The 23,326-nt window shown below is 44.9% G+C and overlaps 1 protein-coding gene and 1 long non-coding RNA gene across 3 annotated transcripts in view; one reads left to right on the top strand and one right to left on the bottom strand.

Annotated features, from left to right (window-relative positions):
• Positions 1-12,214, bottom strand: part of SMPX (small muscle protein X-linked) — a 28,012-nt gene extending 15,798 nt beyond the window's left edge. Inside the window, exons 1-2 of one of the 2 annotated variants that reach the window (XM_082718358.1) lie at positions 12,082-12,214; positions 2,215-2,271 (exon numbers count right to left, since the gene is read on the bottom strand). In XM_082718358.1, the coding sequence (XP_082574484.1) occupies positions 2,215-2,253 (39 nt within the window). In that variant the 5' untranslated portion in view covers positions 2,254-2,271; positions 12,082-12,214. Of the gene's footprint in view, positions 1-2,214; positions 2,272-5,846; positions 6,155-12,081 lie in introns of those variants that run through there. The other variant, XM_082718357.1, reaches the window with a different exon arrangement.
• Positions 1-23,326, top strand: part of LOC309856775 — a 133,466-nt gene that overhangs the window by 99,099 nt on the left and 11,041 nt on the right. The gene's annotated exons all lie outside the window — the stretch shown is intronic.

Here is a 23,326-nt window from a genome sequence, read left to right as displayed (position 1 = left end):
GATAGCACTAAGGAAAAAAAAAACCCAACACACTTTCAACTTTAACAGGAAGAGAAGCAAAAACAACCTAAGAGAAGACTATGTTTTTGAGTCCTGCAAAATAAAAAAGGAATTTTATGTTTAGTCCATTGGGAAGTTCAAATTCAGTGATTAATTCATGGATTAAATTTCTCATCATGTTATGCAAATACAAATCATTTGGTGATGGCTTCCTGGAGGGCTATATGAAAGAGTGTGTCCACTGAGCAGCTGGGTTCAGAAGGGAGTGTGTCATGTCTTCCTGGGACGCTACATGAAGGAGTAGTGGAGCACAAGCCCTATGTATGCAATTCATAGCCTGGATTGCAAATTTCCCCCCAGGGAGTGTGTTTTTTCATATCTGTATGAAAAGTATTTGATACATAGTAGTTTTGTCAATAAACATTTGTTCAAGTGTTCAAAAAAAAAATTTCTCATCATGTTAACAAAGAACACTCCTGAATGATAATTATTATGATAATAGTTGACACTTAATGAGGGTTTACTGTGGTGTTTTAAGCAACTTGTATGTGTAGCTGTAGGACATGAGCGCTATCAACCCACTTTACAGATGTGGAAAGAGAGGCAGAGAGATAAAGTAGTTTTCCCATGATTCCACACCAGTATGGATTAAGGATTCAAACTCCAGGAAAGAAGTTTCAAAGGCTCAAGGATGCCCACAGGTCTGGGAGGCAAAATGAATTCTACTACCGATGTCCAGGTATGGCAGAGACTCAGTAGGTGGACACAAAAGTTAGATTCTTGCCAATAGGCTCTTCCTTGATAGTTCATTCTATGACAAGTTTCCAAGGGTTGTAATACACCTTGCCACTTAAGAAGCCCATCCGCTTAAGACTGTGCATTAGTCTTGGGGCACCTGGGTGGCTCAGTGGGTTAAGCCTCTGCCTTCAGCTCGGGTCATGATCTCAGGGTCTGGGATGGAGCCCCACATCGGGCTCTCTGCTCAGCGGGGAGCCTGCTTCCTTCCCTCTCTCTGCCTGCCTCTCTGCCTACTTGTGATCTCTGTGTGTCAAATAAATTAATAAAATCTTAAAAAAAAAAAAAAAGGACTGCATTAGTCTTGACAGGTAAATATCTGTGCCTCCACCCATCTCTGCCGCTGGGCCCATGCACGCCCCTCCAAAACAGGGTCAATCGCTTATGTTTATGCTGTGTTAGTACATCACACCCCAAATATCCAGGAACTGTGCCACAGGTCCCGTGGTATTCAGAAAAGTCCAGGAAAAAAAAAAAAGTTTAAACGTTCCTTTAAAGATAGCACGGAGGACTCCATGTCGATGCAAGAGAAAAATGGAATTTTACAATAAAGTATCATGACCAGCATCACAGCGTGGAAGCCATTTGAGAGTTAAATACAAAAACCTTCAGAGAACAGCAAATTAGATACGGAGTAGAAACAAATACTGAAAGTTATTTTCATAATTGTATTTTTTTTTTAGATTTTATTTATTTCACCAAGAGAGAGAGAGAGACAGTGAGAGAGAGAACACAAGCAGGGGAAGTGGGAGAGGGAGAAGCAGGCTCCCCGCTGAACAGGGAGCCCCACGGGGCTCCATCCCAGGACCCCGGGATCATGACCTGAGCCGAAGGCAGACGCTTAATGACTGAGCTTCCAAGTGCCCCTCATAACTGTATTTGTGTTCCAAAATTCCTATATCCCCCTCCCCCTTTTTGGGGGGGTGATCCTTAAGTCTGCTGAAGCAACCAAAGAATTTGTTTGCTGGGAAGGCATGAGGAGATATAACCACACCCAGACTTTACACGAAGCATACCCAAGCGTCAGGAAGGACACTTCACAAGAAAGGATATGTTCTAAACAGATGGGTCAACAAATTCAGTTAAATATAAAAATGGAAAGTGAATTTTTAAATTCATATCAATGAGTGTATCAAAAACATACACATCCACAAATATATCCAAAAACTAAACACTGCATTTTTGTAAACAGTTAATTCTCATTCATAACTTTGTCTCACAATTCAGCACGATCGAACAAACCAGCTTCTCCCTCCGCAGTTGTACCTTCCCAGACGCAGATCCTGTCTCATTTGCGCCCTAGGAATCAGTTGTTTCTTGAAGTGAATTACCAATGAACAATCAAAAAAGGTCTGATTTATTAATCAAACAGGCTAGGAGTCACAGAGCTGATGTTAAAACGCAAATACGCCTACTTACCTGGATGGCTCTGACATTGGAAACCGGCTGTTTCGACATATTCGTGGGGTCTTATCCCTAAAAAAACAAGTGAGAAACTGTTAGAGGTGGCGGCATTCAGATTCTCGGGCTTGATAAATTAGAACTTAACTCATGATTCAACTGGGCAGTCACCCCTTTCAGTCTCAGTTTCTGAAGTTACTTACGGACTCTCCTTCCCAATGCCTCGGGGAGAGGGAACACTAGAGCGCCCGGATAAATCATTCAGGAGGAGAAATGCTGAGATGCCTCGCCCCTGATCGAATGATAGGCAATCAGAAACTTGAAAGGCGCTATCATCTCCTTCCCTGCCCTCCTGCCCCCGCCGCTGAGAGCAGCAAAGCAAAGAGGTTGTGGGAATAAAACACCTTTGTTTGGGGCCTCGGAAGCTCTCTGCTTGAAACTGAACTTCTCATCTGAATGAGCCGTTGCCAGGGCTGCGTGTCAGCCTGTTGGGAGCTCCCCCTCTCCATTGAACGCCCGGAGAGAAATGGCCTGGACCACGGTCTCACTACTCACTGCGTACGTGTCTGTTCCAGCTGGGCCCCTGGGAGACACTTTGAGGATGGAGCCCGCTCTCTCTAAACACAGGCAGCCGCAAGCCTCACCCATCCGCTTTGCTTTTAACGAAACAGCCTCAGAAGGCAAATAGGATTTACATGACCATGTCGTTTCCCCCAGATGTAGCCATGCTTCCTTCCCAAAGGACTTGGGCTTTCTTTCAGATGGGGAGATCTGACTTAGAGATGACTAGTGGCCAAGGTTTGCTGGCGTGAGGGGTATGGGGAACAGCCCGACTCCGGCCTGTTATCGCACTTCTAAGTATTGTCATAGCTGGGTCGATGAAATGTTGACAGGGCCAACGGAAAAAGTTAAAAATTCAGTGAATGGAAAACATGCTGTTATTTAAACCCAAACCATAAAATGGGTTGACCGACTTTCCTCTACTGCCTGGTGTAAATGCATGTGCGACCCATCCTGTGTCACGTGGCCCGTGTCTCTCAACATTTCTAGGCCCTTTTCCTCTTCCTTAAATTTTACCTGATTCTTGAGCTGTGGTGAGACTCAAAATGACATAATGTTCCCAAAACTGCATCGGGAACTGTAAAGCATGATGCAGATATTGATGGTTTCATTGCCACTGTCCACGGCGTGTGACTTTTCAGTAATTTACTGACCTACAGCTTCAGGTAAAGAGTAACAATTGTTGTAGTGTCAATGACCCTCACCACTTGTACATATAAAAGATTTGAGAACTCTGAAAAACACTGTTTTTCTGAAATCTTCAAAGACATGGGCCCTGTTACATGAAGTTAAACAATTAAATAATTTTTAAAAATCTCTAATGCAGCCAAATGTAAGTCTTTGGAGTCACATACATGAAAACAATGAGATTTTTTCTTTAAGTTTCACCTGCATGTTTTGGTAATAGGCATAAATAGCCTCCATCTAGAAGGGTCTATGTAGAATTATTTTTGCTTTGGTTAAAAAGTTAAAAAGCCACAACAAACTGAACAATTAGGAATGCATTTTTCTCTATGATATGTTTCAAATACATTTCTATCTTTCCCACAGTGTCAAAGAGTCAATGAAGGCATTTTAATTTTCGGATCTCATATACACAGTTCAATATCAAAAGGAAAAGCTTGGTAGTTTAATTTTTAATGTTTCTATTCCTCAAAAGCTATTAGAAGCCATGCGAAGCAATAATTCTCACAGGACTTTAAACATCTCAGCATATAGTTTTCTCTGTGCGTATACAACTACGGTTTAAACAATATCACTTGGGAACTTAACAAAAAGTTACTGTACATCTATTTGAAACATAGGAAGTAGGAAACTTCTTTTGTTATTACAATAACATGTTGAAAGGTAAAAAAAAAAAAATCAGGCAATGAATAATTGTGTTATTTATTTTGCATTGTTTTTCTTAATTAGGCTGATTTTGGTTTTTTCCACTAAACTACTGGATCACTTTGGTTTTCTGTGGACCTCTGAGCCTAAAAGATAGATAGACCTTGGGCCTCATCTCCTGTATAGCCTCGGTATGTCTCATTTGCATATAAATTCCTTCTGAACATATATGTCAGTCTTCAATAGAGACATCTTTAGAAAGTTGGTCAGATCCCAGCTCTCATTCCTTGCAAACAGGCTATATAACATTTGTGTAAATCCATCCTGCAACCGTTCCTGCTGTCCTCATTATTCGCAGAGAAATCAGGGCAAAGCACACTGATGAATAAAAATAGACAGCGTTCCCTGGCTGTTTCCCTGGCCCTGCATTCACCTCCGTTAGGGATGTGGTGTAGAATGCACCTGCCTTCTTTATCTGCATGCATCGTCCCGCGACCAAAAAAGACAGCTATGTCTTAGATGCACAACTCTACTCACAGCTGACCACAGCTTTTCATCCGAAGAGGTACCCTTTAAAGTACTCTATTACTGTGTTTCCTGGTTCTAACTAAAATTTGGAAACGTGGAAACTTTGACAAGACGTGTATTGACTTTTACAAAGCCTATACTATAATGGAAATGCTTGCCAGCTTAGCACAGTGGTGTTGGGTTTTCCTGGAAGATCGGCAAGTCAGTGGGAAACTTTAATGGGGGCTGTATGCTGAGTCATAGACAATATATCTCTGCTGCTTTTTTGATTGGGCAGCACCTAATATCTGACTTCTAAATAGCACTCGCTCCCTTACTAAAAATTTGTCAACATTTCTATCACTAATTTAATAAGGGAGTCAGAGTAAAACAAATCAATATTTGGAGAGAAGGGGCTTTGTTTGTTCTTTTTAAAGGTCTATTAAATGGCTAGAGCTCCATTTCAAAGGGAATTATCTTCTGTCCTGCAGCTAAAAATAATTCCTGAGAAGGGTGTAGAAAGACATTCAGCTGTCTGAACTGACTAACTCCTTATTCACTTTGCCTGAAATACACCGAGAGGCAAGAGGCACTGATCATCACCGGGTCTCAGAACCTGGTGCCCTCATGGGGAGAGACAAGTGCTGCCCTCCACCCTACTGGGTACCTGGAACACCACGATCAAAGCACCGAAGCGGGGCTTTCGAAAAGATGGTTTTGTAATGTTAATCGATCTGTACAGTTGATAGAACTTTATCTCTGAGGTCAAGCCTGGCGCTGAGGGAAAGGGGAAAAGCATTTTCAACTTGTACTGGGTGACGACTGATAATAATTTGCATTTAGGTAAATCAGAGAGCTAGCGCGATAGCTTTCCTCTGCTGCAAATCCTCCTGATTATTCCTAGGCTACCAGCACGAATCCATCTGTAGCCGACTGACTGTAACCCTGGCCAGGAGAATGAAAATGACATAACGTTCAGGGTTACAGTCACCCTATGTGGATTGTGGAAAGTTTCTTAATGTCACAATCAACGAAAACTACTTTTAGTTCAGTCTTCTGTCAGATAGCTCCCCCCGCATACACACACAATTTCTAAAACAGAATCAGCAACACCACCAACGAATAGTGAATTTACAAGGAAGCTACAGCCACTAGTTACAAGCCTACAAAGTTATAAGTAGTCACTTCAAGTTAGGCATCAAGGAAATTTCCTTCAGAAAGCCCAGCTGCCCGAGCTGGGTCCTCCTGCTTACCTGCTCTATGTATTTGTTTACTGCCTGAGGAAAGTCCCGGCAGCCAGATGCGAGAATACAGGGCTCCTCAGAAGGTGGAACGGACGCCCGGTGTCCTCTGAGCCGTGATCTCAATTCCGATGCTTTGCATGTGGCGGAAATAGCTCAAGTGCTCAGTGCCTCACTCAGTACTGAGAGCTGCTCCCCGCTCGGGGCTGGAGGGAAACTCGGTTTAAGGCTAAGTGTTAAAGAGAATTCCTGTCATAGCTCACAGTTGTTCTTCCTAAATATAGAGTTTGATACAAGCCATATACTGGCTGCCTCCGAAAGGCTTGACCGTGCTGAGAGCAGGGCTCAAATGTCAGCCGGAAGGTGGCTACGGAATCTTCCAGAAGATGCTGGCTGCACTTTCTCACATGTTCTGAGGGGGCACAGTGAAGTTTGAAAAGTAGGAAAAGTTTCTATCTTTAGCATTATTACCTGGAGGCCAGACCACGAGGAGCGTAAGATAAAAATTAGAGAGAAGCAGCGTGGCTCCGAGCTTCTTAGCAGGGACACCGACATCAAGCACTTTTTGAATCCTAGCTCGGTCACTTAGGAGCTGTTAAAATTTTTCTTGATCAGCATTCGATACATGCTCACCAAATTATGACGATTATAATATTATGTGCAACTATAAGATATCACCCTTTTTGTAGGTCATAGATGGTCTCAGATCATTCCACTCAAATGTGGTTCCAGGGCTGAGTCCTTGCTATCTCTGTGTTGCCTCTACTGGTGGCAAGAATACGGACCACAGAGCACAGGAGACAATAGTGCAAAACCAAACAAAGAGGAAATACCTATTTTAACTACGCCAGGGGCGAGGACCACGTATGAGGCAGAACACTTTTTAAACAGAACACTACCAAATCCTAAGGCACATGCTCATTATCTTTGTTCTGGTTTGGTTTTGGGGTTTTGGCTCTTGAGGACGGTTGGGTGGGTTTTTTTTCCTTTATCCGGTGCTCATCATTTTTAACAATACTTTTATTAATCAACTAATTTACTTTGCCTCTTCGGTCTCTGAAACTATCTTTACATAGAAGCTCCCTTCAGTAGAAGGTCCAGAGTGAGCACACTTACAATCCACCCACTGGATGAAGGTGACTCCATGTCTGAGCCCCTCACAGTGTGGTCAGCCACTGAACCACCACCAGCAGCCGTCTCCTTTCCCTGTCCTCTCGTCCTGTGAGGAAAAGTACTTCCGGTTCCTATGAGCCTCTGAAGTCATGTTTCTGTTCCCTGCAGCTGAATGCGTTCCAAATGGAAGCAACCAGCTTATTTTCAGGTTGGTGAAAAGAAAACCAACTTTCTGTAATCAGGAGCTCAGCAGATAATTGTGGTTCATCTCAGTTTGCATCTCATCATTCCATTCTATTCATGCTGCTTAAAAGAATCTTTAAAGCTCATGGGGCACCTGGGTGGCACAGTCAGTTGAGTGTCTGAGTCTCAGTTTTAGTTTAGGTCATGACCTGAGGGTCATGAGCTCGAGCCCTGCATCCACCTCCACGCTGAGCACGGTCTGCTTGATATTCCCTCTCCCTCTGCCTCTCCTACTCGTACCCTCTCTCCCTTTCTCTCTCTCTAAAATAGATAAATAAATCTTTTTTTTTTTCAAAACAATAATCTTTAAAGTTCAGACATCATGTTTAGAGATGATCTGGCACCAAAAGTGAGTTATTTTTCACTGGAGAAGAGAAAGAATATAATGAGCACCTTCCTGTTTCCCCAGCTGTTTGGCTAGTCTTATGTGTAGACAGTAGGTGGCATCACTCCACGGAAAGACAACAACAATGAGCCATCCTCAACTCCTTGCCCTGCAGTCAGTGCATAAATTCTGTCACAGTCCTTCTGCCTTGCGTGATTCATCAGTAGCCAGTGGTGTCATATATGTCAAGGAAAGCGCAATGCCTTGGACTAGGGACTGGCCCGACGTGGGTGTGGCTGCCTCTGGCGAAAGAACTGAGGTGAGGGGCATTATCGGACTCCTTTGGTCCTAAGTGACAGAAATGCAGAGAGAACTAGCTAAGGCCAAGAGGAGGTGTGGCAGACGCTGTTGATGTCTTTGTCAATATCACCTCTACCCACCTGAGTTCTCCTGCAGCTGTAGACCGGTCCCAGGACACTGTCACACCTCAAAAGCCTGAATCTCTGCCTCTTTGCACTGGGGTGCTCCCCATCTCCAAGACAGGTTGTCTGGGTGTGCTGCAGGCATGACCCAGAAGTACCAGGAAGCAGACACCCTAGGGACAAAGCCCAAGCAATGGGGATGGTGGTCAGTGGCCCTGCCTCCCGTCCTCTGGTGGGCTGGCTCCCCAGTGTGGTCTACAGCTTTCCAGAGGTCCCCACAAAATTGAGCCCCATTGGCTCACAGCAGGAACCTGCTCACTGATACACCCTTTTGGCTTTCTCTTTTCCCTTTCTCACAGCCCCCACTCCCTCACTTATGTTCTCTGGGATTATCACCCAAATCCACTGCCCACAACCAAGACCTTGTCTCCATGTCTGGCTTCGAGACAGTGCAACCAAGATGAAGAGGTTCACTGGAAAAGTTTCATACTGTGGCAGGAGTGGAGGTGACTCTTGGAAGTAACCAGAACTGAGAACTCAGACCTCCCTAGAGAGTGCCACATCTATTTCTCCAACTCCAGTTTTTAAAATCCCAGGGTTCTGATGGCCCCCAGCCTGAGTCAATCACCTAATTCCTGGTTAAGGGCAAGGTCACCTAGCATAGAGGAGGCTTCTGGGGTTCACACATCTGTGGAGGAGGTTCTTTCCAGAAAGGGGAGCAACTGTGAGCTGAACAACCCCCTACCTGGGGTCTCTCAGAAGCACCAAGAAGCCACATACTTGTCCTTGACCTCCTGCCACAGCCCCTTGCCATCTCTACTCCTGTTATCACTTCATCAGTTTAAGGCCCCGACATGGCCCTGGCATAACAGAAGAAGCCCCAGGCACACACCAGCACGTACCTGGGTTGGTGAGTGACAGTTAACTGGGACAGAGGGGATGGGCATAAGTGAGTCCATTTCTCACTGGGAGGAACAACTGGAAGGAGAGGGACACTTAAACAGTGTTTAAGTATGGGAAATAGTGCTGGGCACTGAGCAGACAGCTTGAGACCTTTAGGAATATTTCAGTGGAGGTCACCGAAGAGGGGCAGTGTGAGGGATTGTTAGTAAAAACAGAATTCACCTAAGTCATTCCTGCCCGCATGCCTTTATCCCTCATCCACTACAGTCCAGCAGCCGGAGAATCCCTAACACCTTATGTCCATAGAGCCTTTGCTGAGTTGCAAGCACTTTCATTTGTATTACTATTATTGAGTCCTCCCAACAACTCACGGGTTAAGTGATAGTATATAGTATTCCAATTGTATAGGTCAGTAAGTCAAGGCTCAGAGTGTTAAAGCAGAGCCAGTTGCCCCCAGGTTTCAACTCTCATACTTAGTGCTCTCTCCTGTTATACGACAATGACTTCAAGGAAACACATTCACAGGCACAGCCTCACGTTAGCACTATACACACCGTATCAGGGTGCACTGGCGGCAAGTAATGGAATACCTGAGTAGCACTGATTCAATCAGTGAAGGCGTTTAGTCATCTCACAAGCCTAGAAACCTGAAGGGAGGTAGTTCCAGATGGGTTCAAAAATTTTATGAAGTCAGAAAGCCCCAGGCAATTTCTAGTTCTTTCCTCTGCCACTCTCATCAAGTTAGTTTTTCATCCTCATGCTTCTTACTTCCTGTTCCCAAGGTAGCTGCCCCAGCTCCAAGAGTCAGGATCTTGCACTAGCAACCAAATGAGAAGGAAGAGCAGGGATGGTGGGGAAAAGGGCTTCCCTCCGCTCAGGGAAGAAACGCTCCCAGAAACCCCAGCAGACTCCCCCTTACATTTTGTTAGCTGGAACTACATCTCATGGTTGCAAAGGAGAAATGAGAAAAATCTTCATTTTATAAATGACAAAATACCTTGAAAAGGGTAAAGTCACATGACTAAGAAGTGTCCGTGAGGAAACCCTAACCTAGGTCTTCAGGCTCCGAATTCCAGAGGTTTCTGCGTATTCCTCTATACGCAAGCCAACGGAAAAAACCAGGCTGCCAAAAAAAAAAAGAAAAGAAAAAAAAAGCCAAACTCATTCCTTTGCCCCATCCCTAAATGCCCTCCTGGACTCTTATCATGTGCCCCAAACTACAGTCTTCTTGTGGGGTCCTCCTTGCTCAGTTCTACTCTATCATAGGTCTGCCTACATTTTGGGCAAAGTGTAAAATAAATCACATTGTGGGAAAATTTAAATGAATTAATAGATAACAATCTATACCATTATGTGCAAAGACATAACACCCCCAAAACTTTATTGGCTCACAGAGATAAGATAATTAACAAATGAAGAATGATGAACTAGGAAGAAAGAATTAGGAAAAAGAAAATAGCTATGATCTATGAAAACACTTCATTTTGTAATAATGTTTACCTCTATGTCGAGTTTTAATGTTTGACACCATTAACTGTGAACAAATCAATGCTTGTTTTTCAAGCAGGTGACAAGGCTTGTCCCCTGGAGTGCATACCATGTGATGACTTCCTTCCTTCTGTGATTTCTTGAGCCAAACCACTTCTCTCCTTAACCCTGGAATTTTTCTCCTTCCTTGGAATTTACCTTACTTCATGAGTAGCCACAGAGAGGAAAAACCATTTTTCAAAAAAAAAAAAAAAAAGCAATGTGCAGAGTTATAACCCTCCCCACATGAAAACCTCTTTTACAGGGCACCTGGGTGAATCATTCGGTTGAATGTCCAACTTCTGATTTCAATTCAAAAAAAGTTGTGACCTCAGGGTCCTGCGATCGAGCTCCACTTCGGGCTCCCAGCTTATGGGGAGTCTGCTTCTCTTTCTCTCTCTTTCTCTTCCTGCCCCTCTGACCCTCCTCCTGCATGCATGTCTTTCTCTCTCTTCATCTCAAATAAATAAATAAATAAATAATTTAAAAAAAAACCTTTTACATAATTATGCAGAACAGTTTAGAATCTCCTTGTCTGCAAACTTTTCATTTCAAAAAGGGAACTTTTTTCCACCTTTTTATAGCTCAACAGCTTTTCCCCAAAAGTATTTTCCTTCCAGAAATAAAAGAGCTGTCTAGCCTCAGAAGTGAAATTCAGAACTCCATCTCCAAAACCATGGCGTTGGCTTCTCTGTCCTCAGAGGAAACTGCTGGCATTCACCTCTCAGTCACTCCCAGCTGGGAGTGGAGATTCCATTCTTTTATTCACATATTCATTTATCATTTATTTTATTAAGTGCTTACTGTGATTCAGGCACTGTGCTAGATACTGAGGGTTTAAAAATAAGTAAGAAATAGTTCTGTGTTCTAGGAGCCTGTTCGCCATGGTCTGGTGGAGGAGAGAAGTAAATAGTGTAGTTGTTAGATTTACATGCTATCTTCAAACTGTTGTAGGAATTCACAGGAACACTGCCCCTAACTCTCCCATGGTGCTGAAGGCTTCACAGAAAAGTACCTGTTTACATTCGATGTCCTGAGCATCTAGTAAATGCCAACACTGTTCTGTCCCACCTGCCCCCCACCATCACTTGGGTGAAAAGAGTGACTAAGCCTATGTTTCTGCCCTCAGAGCTTATAGTGGGGAAAAAAGAGGATACAGACAAATCTAAGTAAACGACTAAACAAGAGAACTATAAATCCTATGAAGTGATATAAAGACAAACAGACAAAAGGCTGAGGAAGAGGATAAGCTGGGGTAGGTGTGGCAGGAGCAACATCTCTCCAAGAAAGTGAGATTGATGGGGCAAGAAAAGAATACTTCAGGCAGAGGGGACTGCATAGGCAAAGGCCCTGGGGTAGGAAAGTATGTTCTCAGGACTCAAAGGAAAACAATGCAGCCCAAAGATAGAGAAGAACAGCATGAGACAAGGAGATGAGCAGAGGCTAGCAGGGCCTTCGGAGGCCCTTTTGACAAGAGATGCTAATTTTCTTCTAAGTATAGTAGGAATCCTTAGAAGGTTTTAAGCAGTGGAATTGTTTGATCTCAGCTTTGATGAGCTCACTCCCACTGCCATGTGGAAACAGGACTCTACTAGAACGAGCAGGGAAGAAGAACAAGCAGGGATGATGGTGCCCCAAATAAAGGCGTTGGCAGTGAAGAGAAAGACAAGAAGAGAGATCCAAAGTGTATTTTAGTAATAAAGTCAAAAGTAACCTTGCTGGAATGCCTGCGTGGCTCGGTCCGTTAAGTGTCTGACTCTTGGTTTCAGCTCAGGTTGTGATCTCAGGGTCCTGGGATCCAGCCACACGTCCGTCCACTGTCTCTGAGCTCAGCGAGAGTCTGCTTGTCTCCGTCTCTCCCTCTGCCCCTCATGCTCAAAAAAAAAAAAAAAAGTAACCTTGCTAACTGATTAGAAACTTGGTGCTCTGGGGGAGGAGTGAAGCAATGAATCAGAAAGCCAGGGCTGACCTCGGAGGGAAGCGTTTCCACAGACGGTGGGGGATGGTTCAAAAACCAGGTCGCTGCAGGTTGTGGTGCCAATGAAGAGTGGAGGCTGCACGTGGACTCGTCTCCTCGAGCCCCGTGACTAAGAACAGAGAGGAAGGAGAGCGGTTGGGTTTGGAGATTTCCAATATGGAGGGATTTCGGGGGGCTGTATCTTGGAACAGTCTGAACACGATTCCACCCCGTTTAGAAGCCGTCGTGATCAGGATGATAAAAGTCAGAAGGAGGTCACTGAGGGGAGGGGAGGCAGGAACACAGAGTCTTTCCTCGGAGAAGGAGCTAAGCTGATCCCAAAAGGGTCGTAAGAGGGTCTCTGGGGCTGGCGAGGAGGAAGGGCGAAAACAGAGGCCACCTGACAGCCTGCCTCACCTTTCTAAGGGTCTAGGAAAAGAAATCAGTCATAGAAAGCGGGGAAGAGCTGGGAGTACCACCCAGCAGTGCTGAGGGTCCACGTGAGGCTGGGAGACTGGCCGCCTGGGGGAGGGCTACTCTGTCAACGTGGTGACTGCTTTGCGGGGCTGTTAGTTCTAAAGGACATGCGTCTTCAGCTGGGCTCCTCCAGAAGCTGATCTTGAAATGAGGATTTGTATATAAGTGATTAATTAAAATGTTTCCAGGAAAAACTAGGGGAACAAAGATGGGCTCTCAAGTCCCATAGAAGCTATCTCCCTTTTGATCCTGCAAGAGAGCTCTGGAGTGTGAGAACTTACATCATGGAGTCCTACCCCAGGCAAGGAGGCGGAGCTCTCATACTCCTGCACCTGTCTGTCATAAGTCCAGGGCTGCCGAGGGAGGGGGGTACAAATTCCCAGGGCTCTTGGCTCTCCTTACCAGGCCCTAGGGCAGGCATCCAAAGGAGCACTAAGGTGTTAGAAACAAAGGCCTAATGAAGCCAGGAGCAGAGCTCCGTCCCTGTCTGCACAACGCAGCTGTCCTTTATGGCACTTAGGCCTCAGTAAAGTCCTTCTGAACTACACTGGCACCTTGTTTCTCAAAAGCCTAGTTCATTTGAAACAATCTTCCAAGGTAACATTGTTGCAGTGTTGAGCACTTCTGTTTCTTATTAGTCATTTTCTAATGAGTGTTGAAAGGGACTATTTTCGCAGAGTTTGGACAGCCTGTACGTGTATTTAGAGTTACATTTTCCTTCATGGTCACATGAGACCTCTATAATCTGGCTCTTTTTCAAAAATGGGTAACTCTAGTCCCTTTGGTGACACATGGTAGATGGGGAAGGGTCCTCCTCCAGGGTCTGAAGCAGTAACAGGAGCCACCTGACACACGCATCGATAATCTGGAATGTGGCCAAAAGTTCACTGCAGCCCATGTGCTCTTGAACAAAATTTGTACCCAACTGGAATTCTACCCAAGGTCAGGATCTATACAACTGGAGAGAGTCACAGTTGCACCGTACACTGTGCAGGGCAGCTTCCCAGCTCTCCTTTCCTTCCTGCCCTGAAAAGTTGGGGGTTTTTCTCTAACCTAGACTTTTTTTTAAAGATTTTTATTTATTTATTTATTTGAGAGAGAGAGAGAGAGAGAGAACAGAGCAAGAAAGAGCACACAAGGGGGGGGGCAGGAGCAGAGGGAGAGGGAGGGGGAGAGGGAGAGGGAGAAGCAGGCTCCCTGCTGATCAGGGAGCCCAACTAGGAGCTCATTCACAGGACCCAGGATCATGACCTGAGCTGAAGGCAGACACTTAACCAACTGAGCCACACACATGTCCCTACCTTAGATCTTTGAACATAAATTAGACAATATACTTGTAAACAACTGGGTACTCCTAGAGAGAAAGGAGTAAACCCCCGACTTACAGCATGTTGCTGAGGCAGTGCTGTGAATTCAGCACACTGTCTTCTCTTCCTGGCACATAGGACACTAGATTTTCCAGGCTCCCTCAACTGGCTCAGGCCACGTGACTGAGTTCTGACCAATAGGATGTGGGCCCAGTTTCTATAAGCCATGCACCAGTACCCACTTGTAGATTGTTACCAGTTTGCAATGACCTAATACAGAAGCTTTTAAGTAAGTTATTAGGGACTTTTATGGCCATTTGACATTACTACTATATGCAATCAGTGTTTCCTTTTCCTAGTAATTCATTTTTGTTGTATTTTTATAAAAGTATTGGTGTGTTATTGATTAGAAAATTTCATCCTGATGGGGTGCCTGGGGGCTCAGTCAGCTAAGTGGCCGACTCTTGATTTCAGCTCAGGTCATCATCTCGGGGTCCTGGGATAGAGCCTTGAGTTGGGCTTTGCACTAAGTGGGGAGTCTGCTTGAATATTCTCTTTCTCCTTCTCCCTCTGCCCCTCCCCCCACTCACACTTGGTCTCTTTCTCAAATAAATGCATAAATCTTAAAAAAAAAATCATCCTGAGAAGGTTTAAGCAGCACTGCCATAAACCGTTCCAAGCCTGGTCTTTCAAAGCATCCTGTGCAATCCGGACCTGTCTCTCCGACCTGTAGCAATCTTCGAAGCCATTGATGCTAGATGTCATAGCTACAAGATGGAAAAGGATCACTGGACCCACATCAGACTCTGACATGAGCGACAAATAATGGTTTATCGTGTAAGTCTACAGGAAGTTGGGCTCGTAACTGGCACAGCCTAGGATTATCTGACTTATACTGGGGATTGTTGACCTTTTTGGGAGCTGGGCCAGCCGGGGCTGGAGGACCTGCTTTCAAGATGGGTGCTTCCCTCCCCTGTCTGATGTGCTCTGGTGGCGACGGCTGGAAGGCTGGGTCAGCTGGGACTGACAACCTGAATGCCTACATGTGGCCTCTCTAGGATGGCTCCCTTAGGGTAGTTGGCTTCTTACATGGAGGTTCAGCATTCCAAGAGCAAGGGATCTAGTAAAAAGAACAGAGACCGCATGACCTTTTATGTCTTGCCTTGGAAATGCCATAATGTCACTCCTGTCATACTCTGTGACCCAAGCAATCACAAGCTTGCACAGGGTCAAGGGAAGCGGGACATGGACCTCCCTCACTATGCGAGAGATGCCATAACATTTCTGGCCATATCTTAAAATCACCTCACCCTGATTATAATTTGGGGTTCTGGTTCTGAATTATCTTCTATTCTTTTCAAACCATCTGACTCAGAGCTTTATCCATAGCGGGTATCCATTAAGTGTAGATCGATGACAAGGAAAGGGGAGACGCAGGGATATTCCTCCTGCTTTAAGGGTAACTGAGTATGTGGCCATGGGAATTTGAGTTTGCAATAGTTCATGGATTCAAAGATTCACATTTTAACATCTCTGAAAGTGATACTCGTTAAAATTTGTGGCATCTTATAATGATGTTTAGCAGTGCTTTCTCTTTCTTAGGGGCACATAGGATGACCTTGTATCAGCCAACCAGTAGCTTCTCAGTTGAAATGCAGTAAATGCCAGGGACTCAGTATCTGTAAGATGGAGCCCTAACTAATAAGAAACAATCAAGGAAAGTAAATAATGGGATAATGCCCACAGCCTCCAAGCTGAAACTGATGAGCCAACAAAGGAGACAGTAACACATTTCTCCCATTTTAAGGAACCCAGAAGGACATGGCGTCCAAACTCTCGTGCAGTGGCTCCCTCACCACCACACTTGCCCCAAATATAGGCAGTATCTGGATGCCCCTGCACCCCATGCTGTATCAGGAAATGCCATAAGCCTTGGAGAGGGGCTGCTGAAGTTCATATTTGGGCTTTGCAATTTCCTCTTTGAATTTCAATCTCTTCACCTGCAAAATGGGTAGTTACAATGATACCTACCACCAAGTGAGCCAGTGGAAATAGGGCAGAGGGTCAGACACATAGGAGGTGACGCATCAATGTTATTTTCCTTCCCGTTTCCTTCGCTAAAGTCTCCCACTGCTTACAACTTGCCTTTCTTGAAGCCCTGAGATAGTTCTCTTTGTTACTTTGTAGCCTTGAGTCTCTGCTTTATTAATCAGAACTATTGAGAATGTTCTCGGACTGTATTTCATATGCCATGGCCCTAATCTTCCAAGCATGTAGAGTCTGATAAAATAGGCCCATTTTAGGGGCGCCTGGGTGGCTCAGTCGGTTAAGCCTCTGCCTTCGGCTCAGGTCATGATCCCGGGGTCCTGGGATCAAGCCCCACATCAGGATCCCTGCTCGGCAGAAAGCCTGCTTCTCCCTCTGCCTGCCGCTCCCCCTGCTTATTTTTTCAAACAAATAAATAAAATCTTTTTTGAAAAAGTTGTCCATCAAGCTGTGTGATGCTACCCCGCTCCTCCATGACACAGCACAGACTTCGTACCTGGTGATTAGGAGGCATGAAGGGGGAGGGATGTACGGGGTGAGGCTTACGGGGAGCCGCTGGATATACACGGGGCTGGACAAGGTGGCCAGTGGGGCTGAAGTTCAGTCAAGCATATTTCATTTGCCCAGCCCTGTGTCTGTGGGGCTGCCCCGCCTGGACGCGAGGGCTCCCCTAGTTTATGTTCCTCCCCATTTCCGTCGATGTGCAGCAGTCCAGGTTGGACCTGAGCTCCAACTACAGGTCACTGGGCATAGCGCTGGCTTGCTGGGCTTCCGTCATCAGCAAAGCGGGTATGCTTGCAGTCTTGGTTTCCCCTTTCAAAGGGCAATTCCTGCCCATTCTTGAAGTCACAGCTTAGCCACCATTACACCCTCGGGGAAGTTGCAGTGGCTGCTGTAGGTGTTCAGCCCCACCCCACCCCTGTCACCACACACCCCACCCCTGCCCTCAACTCCGGTGCTTACCCCTCGTCACCAGCATCCTTTTCTTTCTTGAACTAAGGGAATGTTCTGACACTGGAGCCTCGCTCAGCTGCATGTAGACCAGGGGACGCTTGGCAGTGTCTAGAGATGTTTTGGGTCTTCACCTGTCACTGTGTGGGGGACTGCTACTGGCATCCAGTGGGCAGAGGTCTGGGAGGCTGCCGGACATTCTCCCACCCTCCCCTACCCAGAAACAAAGAGCAAGCTGGCCCAAATGTCAGTCATGCCAGGCCAAGAAAGCCTGATGGTTATACAGCTCAGAAGTGTGAGTACGTGTATGTGTGTGGGTGTGTGTGCACACGAGCACTAAAGCTCCTGGGGGCAGGCCTCAAGAACAGAGGACAGAGGCATTGGGTAAATACCCGAGGTCCCCTGTGCTCTGCTGAGGTAACTCTGTGGGGTGTTCCACACAGTTTCTCGAAGGGTCCCCAGCAGGACTGAGCCTCAGTGACCCACAAAGGCAAATTGCTCACTATGGCACCTCTCCCTGGCTTTTATAAAAATCTTTCCATCTCATTCTCCCTGCTCCCTTGTTCCTGTTCCTAGGGATGACTTCCCAAAGCAACTATCTACACCCAATTTCTCTTAGCATCTGCTTTTACTATAGATTCCATTTCGGATTCTCCAGCTAGATTAGCTTTCTCTGCCTGGAGTGCAGCCACCCCCTTTGTAGTGACTTTGTGTTTACTGCCTTCTTCATAGACCATGAACTCTATGAGGACGGGGTCTATGCCTTTCTTTATTCATTGCTTTATTTTCATGGTTTAGTGCAGTTTCGGGCACATGGTAGATGCTCAAAGGATATTTGTTGAATGGCTGAATGAACAAATGAATGAATTTAGGCTGTTTTCTTCCTCTGAACTGGGAGCCTCTTCTACATATTCATTCCCTGCAGCTTTGAACGGCTTACCGAGACAGCTGGGAAAACCTTCAGAAGTGGGGAGAGATCAGGCCATGGGTGACTTGATGGCAATATTACTAAGTTTAAAATGGGCCCATTTAAAAAAGAAAAAAAAAGATTTTATTTTTATTTATTTTTTAAAGATTTCATTTATTTTTGTTTTTTTTTTTACAGATTTTATTTATTTATCTGAGAGAGAGAACCCGAGCACAAGGAGGGGAGGGGCAGAGGGAGAGGAAGAAGCAGAGTCCCCAAGGAGCAGGGAGCCGAATGTAGCGCTAGATCTCAGGACCTAGAGATAATGATCTGAGCTGAAGGCAGATGCTCAACTGACTGCGCCACCCAGGCGCCCCCCGCCCTTGATAAATGACTTTAAGCTACTGTCCCGAATGTCTTCAGCTCCTCTTGCTGTGGGCATCACTAGTATAAAGTGTCACTAGCCGCCTTTCTCCCCAGCCTTCGCGCTCTGCCCTATTGCTCTCTCCGACCGTCTTGCTCTCCCCAGGTCTCTTTGTGGTTGTCTCTATCTGCGGCTCTATCCACACCTGTCTCTCTCTCTCTCTTTTTTTTTTTAAAGATTTTATTTATTTATTTGACAGAGAGAAATCACAAGTAGACGGAAAGGCAGGCAGAGAGAGAGGGAAGCAGGCTCCCCGCTGAGCAGAGAACCCGATGCGGGACTCGATCCCAGGACCCTGAGATCATGACCCGAGCTAAAGGCAGCGGCTTAACCCACTGAGCCACCCAGGCGCCCCCACACCTGTCTCTCTTTATCGCTCTTTGGCTCTCTGTCGGTCTCTGTCTCCCGCTCCGCAACTTCTGATCCTTCCTTCCAGTTTTTCTTCTCCCCCTTTATTATGTTCTCTCTCCACCATTGCATCCCACCCAGGGCCATTTGTCTTACCTTAAAAAGTTTGGGGAGACAGCTCTAATCCCTGAAACAAACATGCCCATTTGCTGGAGCTCTCTCACCCCATTTCCTCCTCCTGGCCTTCTGCACTTAAAAGGGCCAAGATTCAACCTAGGTTTAGGCTGTGAGAAGAAGGCTGGCTTTTAAGGTGAAGCTAGACAAGGTAAAGGGACTTTCTGTGATATCCATGAGTTGGCACTGCGATGGGAAGCCACAACTCCACAGGGTAATAGAGCCTGGTTTGCCCCCTGCATGAATCTGTTTCCCTTGTGGACCATATCCAGGGGTGGAGTGGAGGAGATAATGACGAGTAAAAGATTACTTTGGATATTCCTAAGCCCCCTTAAGAATGTTCACTTAAGGTCATATTCTTAAAATCACCCCAGAACTAGGTGGAAGAAGAACAATTGTAAAGTTTCCAAAATAGGCACCTGCTTGTCATGCTGAAGCAAATGGCTATAGAGCAGCAAGCCAATGGGGTAGAGTAAAACGTACATCCACAGTTAGATCGTATAAAGCTTTAGAGAATCTTCTATGTACGAGGTGCAATTCGAGGTCTTCAAGGCACCTCAATAGACAAAACAGGAATCCCTGCCCTTTTGGATCTTATATTCTAAGAAGAAGCCCCAGCTCCATGCCTAAGCAAGTCAGTGAATGGTGAGGTGGGGAATTCTGGGTTGGGGCTACTATGGAAAAAGCAGATTTGGGGGAAGAAAACAACGTTTGGTTTGGATAATGTTAAGTTCATGATGCCTGTTAGGCATCTAAATAGAGATATGACAGAAGTTAGAAATCCAAATACAGAGTTCAAGAAAGAAGTCCAGGCTGCAATCCAAATTTGAGGGGTCACCATTGTGGAGTTGGTACCTGACACCAGGTTAGATGAGATCTCCCAGAGGAGTGTAACTGGAGAAAAGATAGGGTCAAAGCACTGAACCCTGGAGCATGACAACATTTAGAAGTCCAGGAGAGACTGAGGAGTGGGGGAGGCTTGGGGGTTAGGTTTCATAGGTCCATCACTTCCATTTTGCAAGGTGAAAAGAGTTCTGTGGGTGGAGGACGGGTAGTGATGGCAGCACAACATTGTGGTTGTACTTAATGCCACTGAGACATTAAGTTATGGTTAAGGTGGTAAATTTTATGTTATGTGTATTTTATTACAACCTTAAAAAAAGGAAGAGAGAGAGAATGAGAGAGAGAAATGGGGACAAAAAATCCAAATGAAAGAGGTCTTTCCAGAAGGTGGGAGGGATCAACCAAGTCAAATACTGCTGAGAAATCAACAAAAAGTTAACCATTGGTTTTGGCAATGTGAAGAGTGGCAGTGACCTTGAGAACAAAACAGGTGGAGGTAAATGCTTGCTTGAAGTGAGCTCAAAAGCATCAGGAGGATGAGTTAGGGAAGATGGAGCAGGTGGCTACCTCCTCAGGCAGCAGAAAAATGGGCGCAGTGGCTGGAAGTGGTCATAGGAGGAGTCTTATTTTAACACGAAAGATAGCACATCAGATTTCAAGGCTGAGGTTAAAATGGTCCTCCAGAAAAAGAAACAGTGATGAAACAGGAAAGAGAAGGTACAGTTGTTGCAAAGCTCTGAGTAGCAATGAACAGTAGGGACCTGATTTGCAAGGATGGCAGGGCTGGCCTCTGTAGGAACAAAGGCAGCTGGCCAATGTGACAAGAGGAGGACAAGGCATGGGGCTACAGAGGCAGGCAGGTTGATTCATTTGCTAGGGGGATGTGCTTTTTTTTAAAGATTGTATTCATTCATTTGAGAGAGAGTGAGAGTGACCATGAGAAGGGGGAGGGTTAGAGGGAGAAGAAGACTCCCTGCCAAGCAGGGTGTCCAATGCCGGACTCGATCCTGGGACTCCAGGATCATGACCTGAGCCAAAAACAGTCACTTAACCAACTGAGCCACCCAGGCACCTGGGATGTGCTTTTCTGATGGAAAATAATAGTTCAGCAAAATAAGCAAGGCTGGTAGCTGAGAGTGAGGACTGACGAATAAGTTTGGGAATTTTGAGGTTTAAAATAGCCCTCTTAGAGAGAGAGAGGGAATTGCCCTGGAAAGTGTAGTTGGTTCTTGAACCCAGTTAAGATCATAAATTTCAAGTGAGACCAGAATCAGTCTTCATCTGAAGATATTTTCCTTAATATTTTATTAATAGTGTGTCATTTCAGTTTTGATTTCCTCTTTTATTCACATATTATATACAAGAATTTTTTATTATTTCTTTTTGGGGGGGACAAATAAAGGGTTTATTTTTTTCAAATGTTAAAAACCTAGCAAAGTTTTTTTTTTTTTAATTTCTTTTCAGTGTACCAGAATTCATTGTTTATGTACCAAACCCAGTGTTCCATGCAATACGTGCCCTAAAAAGTTAGGAGTATTTTTAATATAAATATGAGCCACCAAAATATATCAATCATGAATCTCTAAGTACTGATGGCATTTTATCAAAATAAAGAGAGCAGAGACTATTTTAAATACAAAAAGAAGTTCTGACAAAACACCTCTTCAGAATTGGGAAAACCATCTAGTTAAAAATAGATTTAGAAGAGTATAATACTACAGCTATTAAACCTGATAGACTATATATGTATATATATATATATATATATATATATATATATGTACATACTTACATAATTATTCACACATACATGTTTAATTTGGTATTCATTTCTTACTGCCGTAAAATTTTTTTTATAGATTTTATCCATCCATTTTTGAGAGAGAGAGAGAGAGAAAATGAGCACTAGTGGGGGGAGGAACAGAGGGAGAAGTAGACTCTCCACTGAGTAGGGAGCCCGACCCAGGACTCGATCCCAGGAACCCGAGATTACAGCCAAAGCTGAAGGCAGATGCTTAACCAACTGAGCCACCCACACACCCCTGTCATGAAATATGTTAAAAAGTGTTAAGTTTGAAGTGCTGGGGTGGCTCAGTGGGTTAAAGCCTCTGCCTTTGGCTCAGGTCATGATCCCAGGGTCCTGGGATGGAGCCCCACATTGGGCTCTCTGCTCAGCAGGGAGCCTGCTTCCCTCTCTCTCTTTGCCTGGCTCTCTGCCTACTTGTGATCTCTGTCAAATGGATAAACAAAATCTTTTTAAACAAAGTGTTAAGGTACTATGAAACCAAGAAAACCTAAAATGCCCACATTTAGTACTTGTATATCATATCTCTGATCCTGATGCTAAAAAAAACTAGAAGTAAGCAACAAAAAGAAAAAACTAAAACTATTAGAAAAACTCCAAAATACTCTTCAAATAACTCAGGAACTGAAGAAAAATATGAAAATTACAACTACCACCCATTTACAAATCAACCACGGTGAAAACAATGCACACTCAGAGGCAAATTCATAGCCCTAAAGCTCTACCTCTTGATGCAAGTAACTACAAAATAGTGTGGCCATGTTTTTCAATCACCATGGAGGCAAAAAATACAAAGGTTTATTTTTTTAAAAAAAGATTTTTATTTATTTATCAGAGAGAGAGAGGGGGAGAGAACGAGCACAGACAGACAGAATGGCAGGCAGAGGCAGAGGGAGAAGCAGTCTCCCTGCTGAGCAAGGAGCCCAATGTGGGACTCGATCCCAGGACGCTGGGATCATGACCTGAGCCTAAGGCAGCTGCTCAACCAACTGAGCCACCCAGGCGTCCAATACAAAGGTTTATTGAGCTAACTTGGAAACTTCTGCAGGGTATATCTTCTCATTTAGAAGATACTTTTGAGATCTAATTTAGTAAGCTCAACTACTTCCTGCTTAGGAACAAATGACTCAAAATGGGGGCCAGCGGCAATTCACCCCTTGGTCCAAAACCATCACTGAAACACCTCATCCTGTCCATCCTCTTGCATCTCAAGGGCATGGCCAGAACAAGAGAGCATCCTGCCTTGTCTCCAACATCAGGGAAATAACGAAGTTGGGGATTCTGTCTTTCTCTTCCTTGTCTGCTCTGCCCATAAGAGTAGTCCTTGTTTTTTTTTTTTAACTGTCTGGTGTTAGATGCTCCATTAGGTTCATCCAAACAGGCAGGTTACATACAAGAAAACTCTCTGACTCCACCCTCATTCTTTAGGTCAACTGAAATATCTTTAGGAATACAAATAGCATACATATGGAAGATTCCAAATGTACAGGACTCAGAGGAACAGCTGCTTTGAAGGGTAAAATGCATCGCTGAGACAGAGCAAAGTAGTACTCTGTCTATACGGAAGTAGACAGAGAAGTACAATTCATGCGTTGAGTTCATAGGAGATGCCCTGAGTTGATTCCACACACGCTGCAGGGCACTGGAGACCTGGCTATGAAACCTGCCTTCAGGAAACTCGCAGCTCATAAAGGCTCTCATACAATGCTCATTAAAGCTGT

Source organism: Mustela nivalis, assembly GCF_964662115.1.
Source record: "Mustela nivalis genome assembly, chromosome: X".
In the NCBI taxonomy this organism is placed as follows: Eukaryota; Metazoa; Chordata; class Mammalia; order Carnivora; family Mustelidae; genus Mustela; species Mustela nivalis.
Note: the sequence above shows the minus strand (reverse complement) of the source record. Positions and strands in the feature narration are given on the sequence as shown.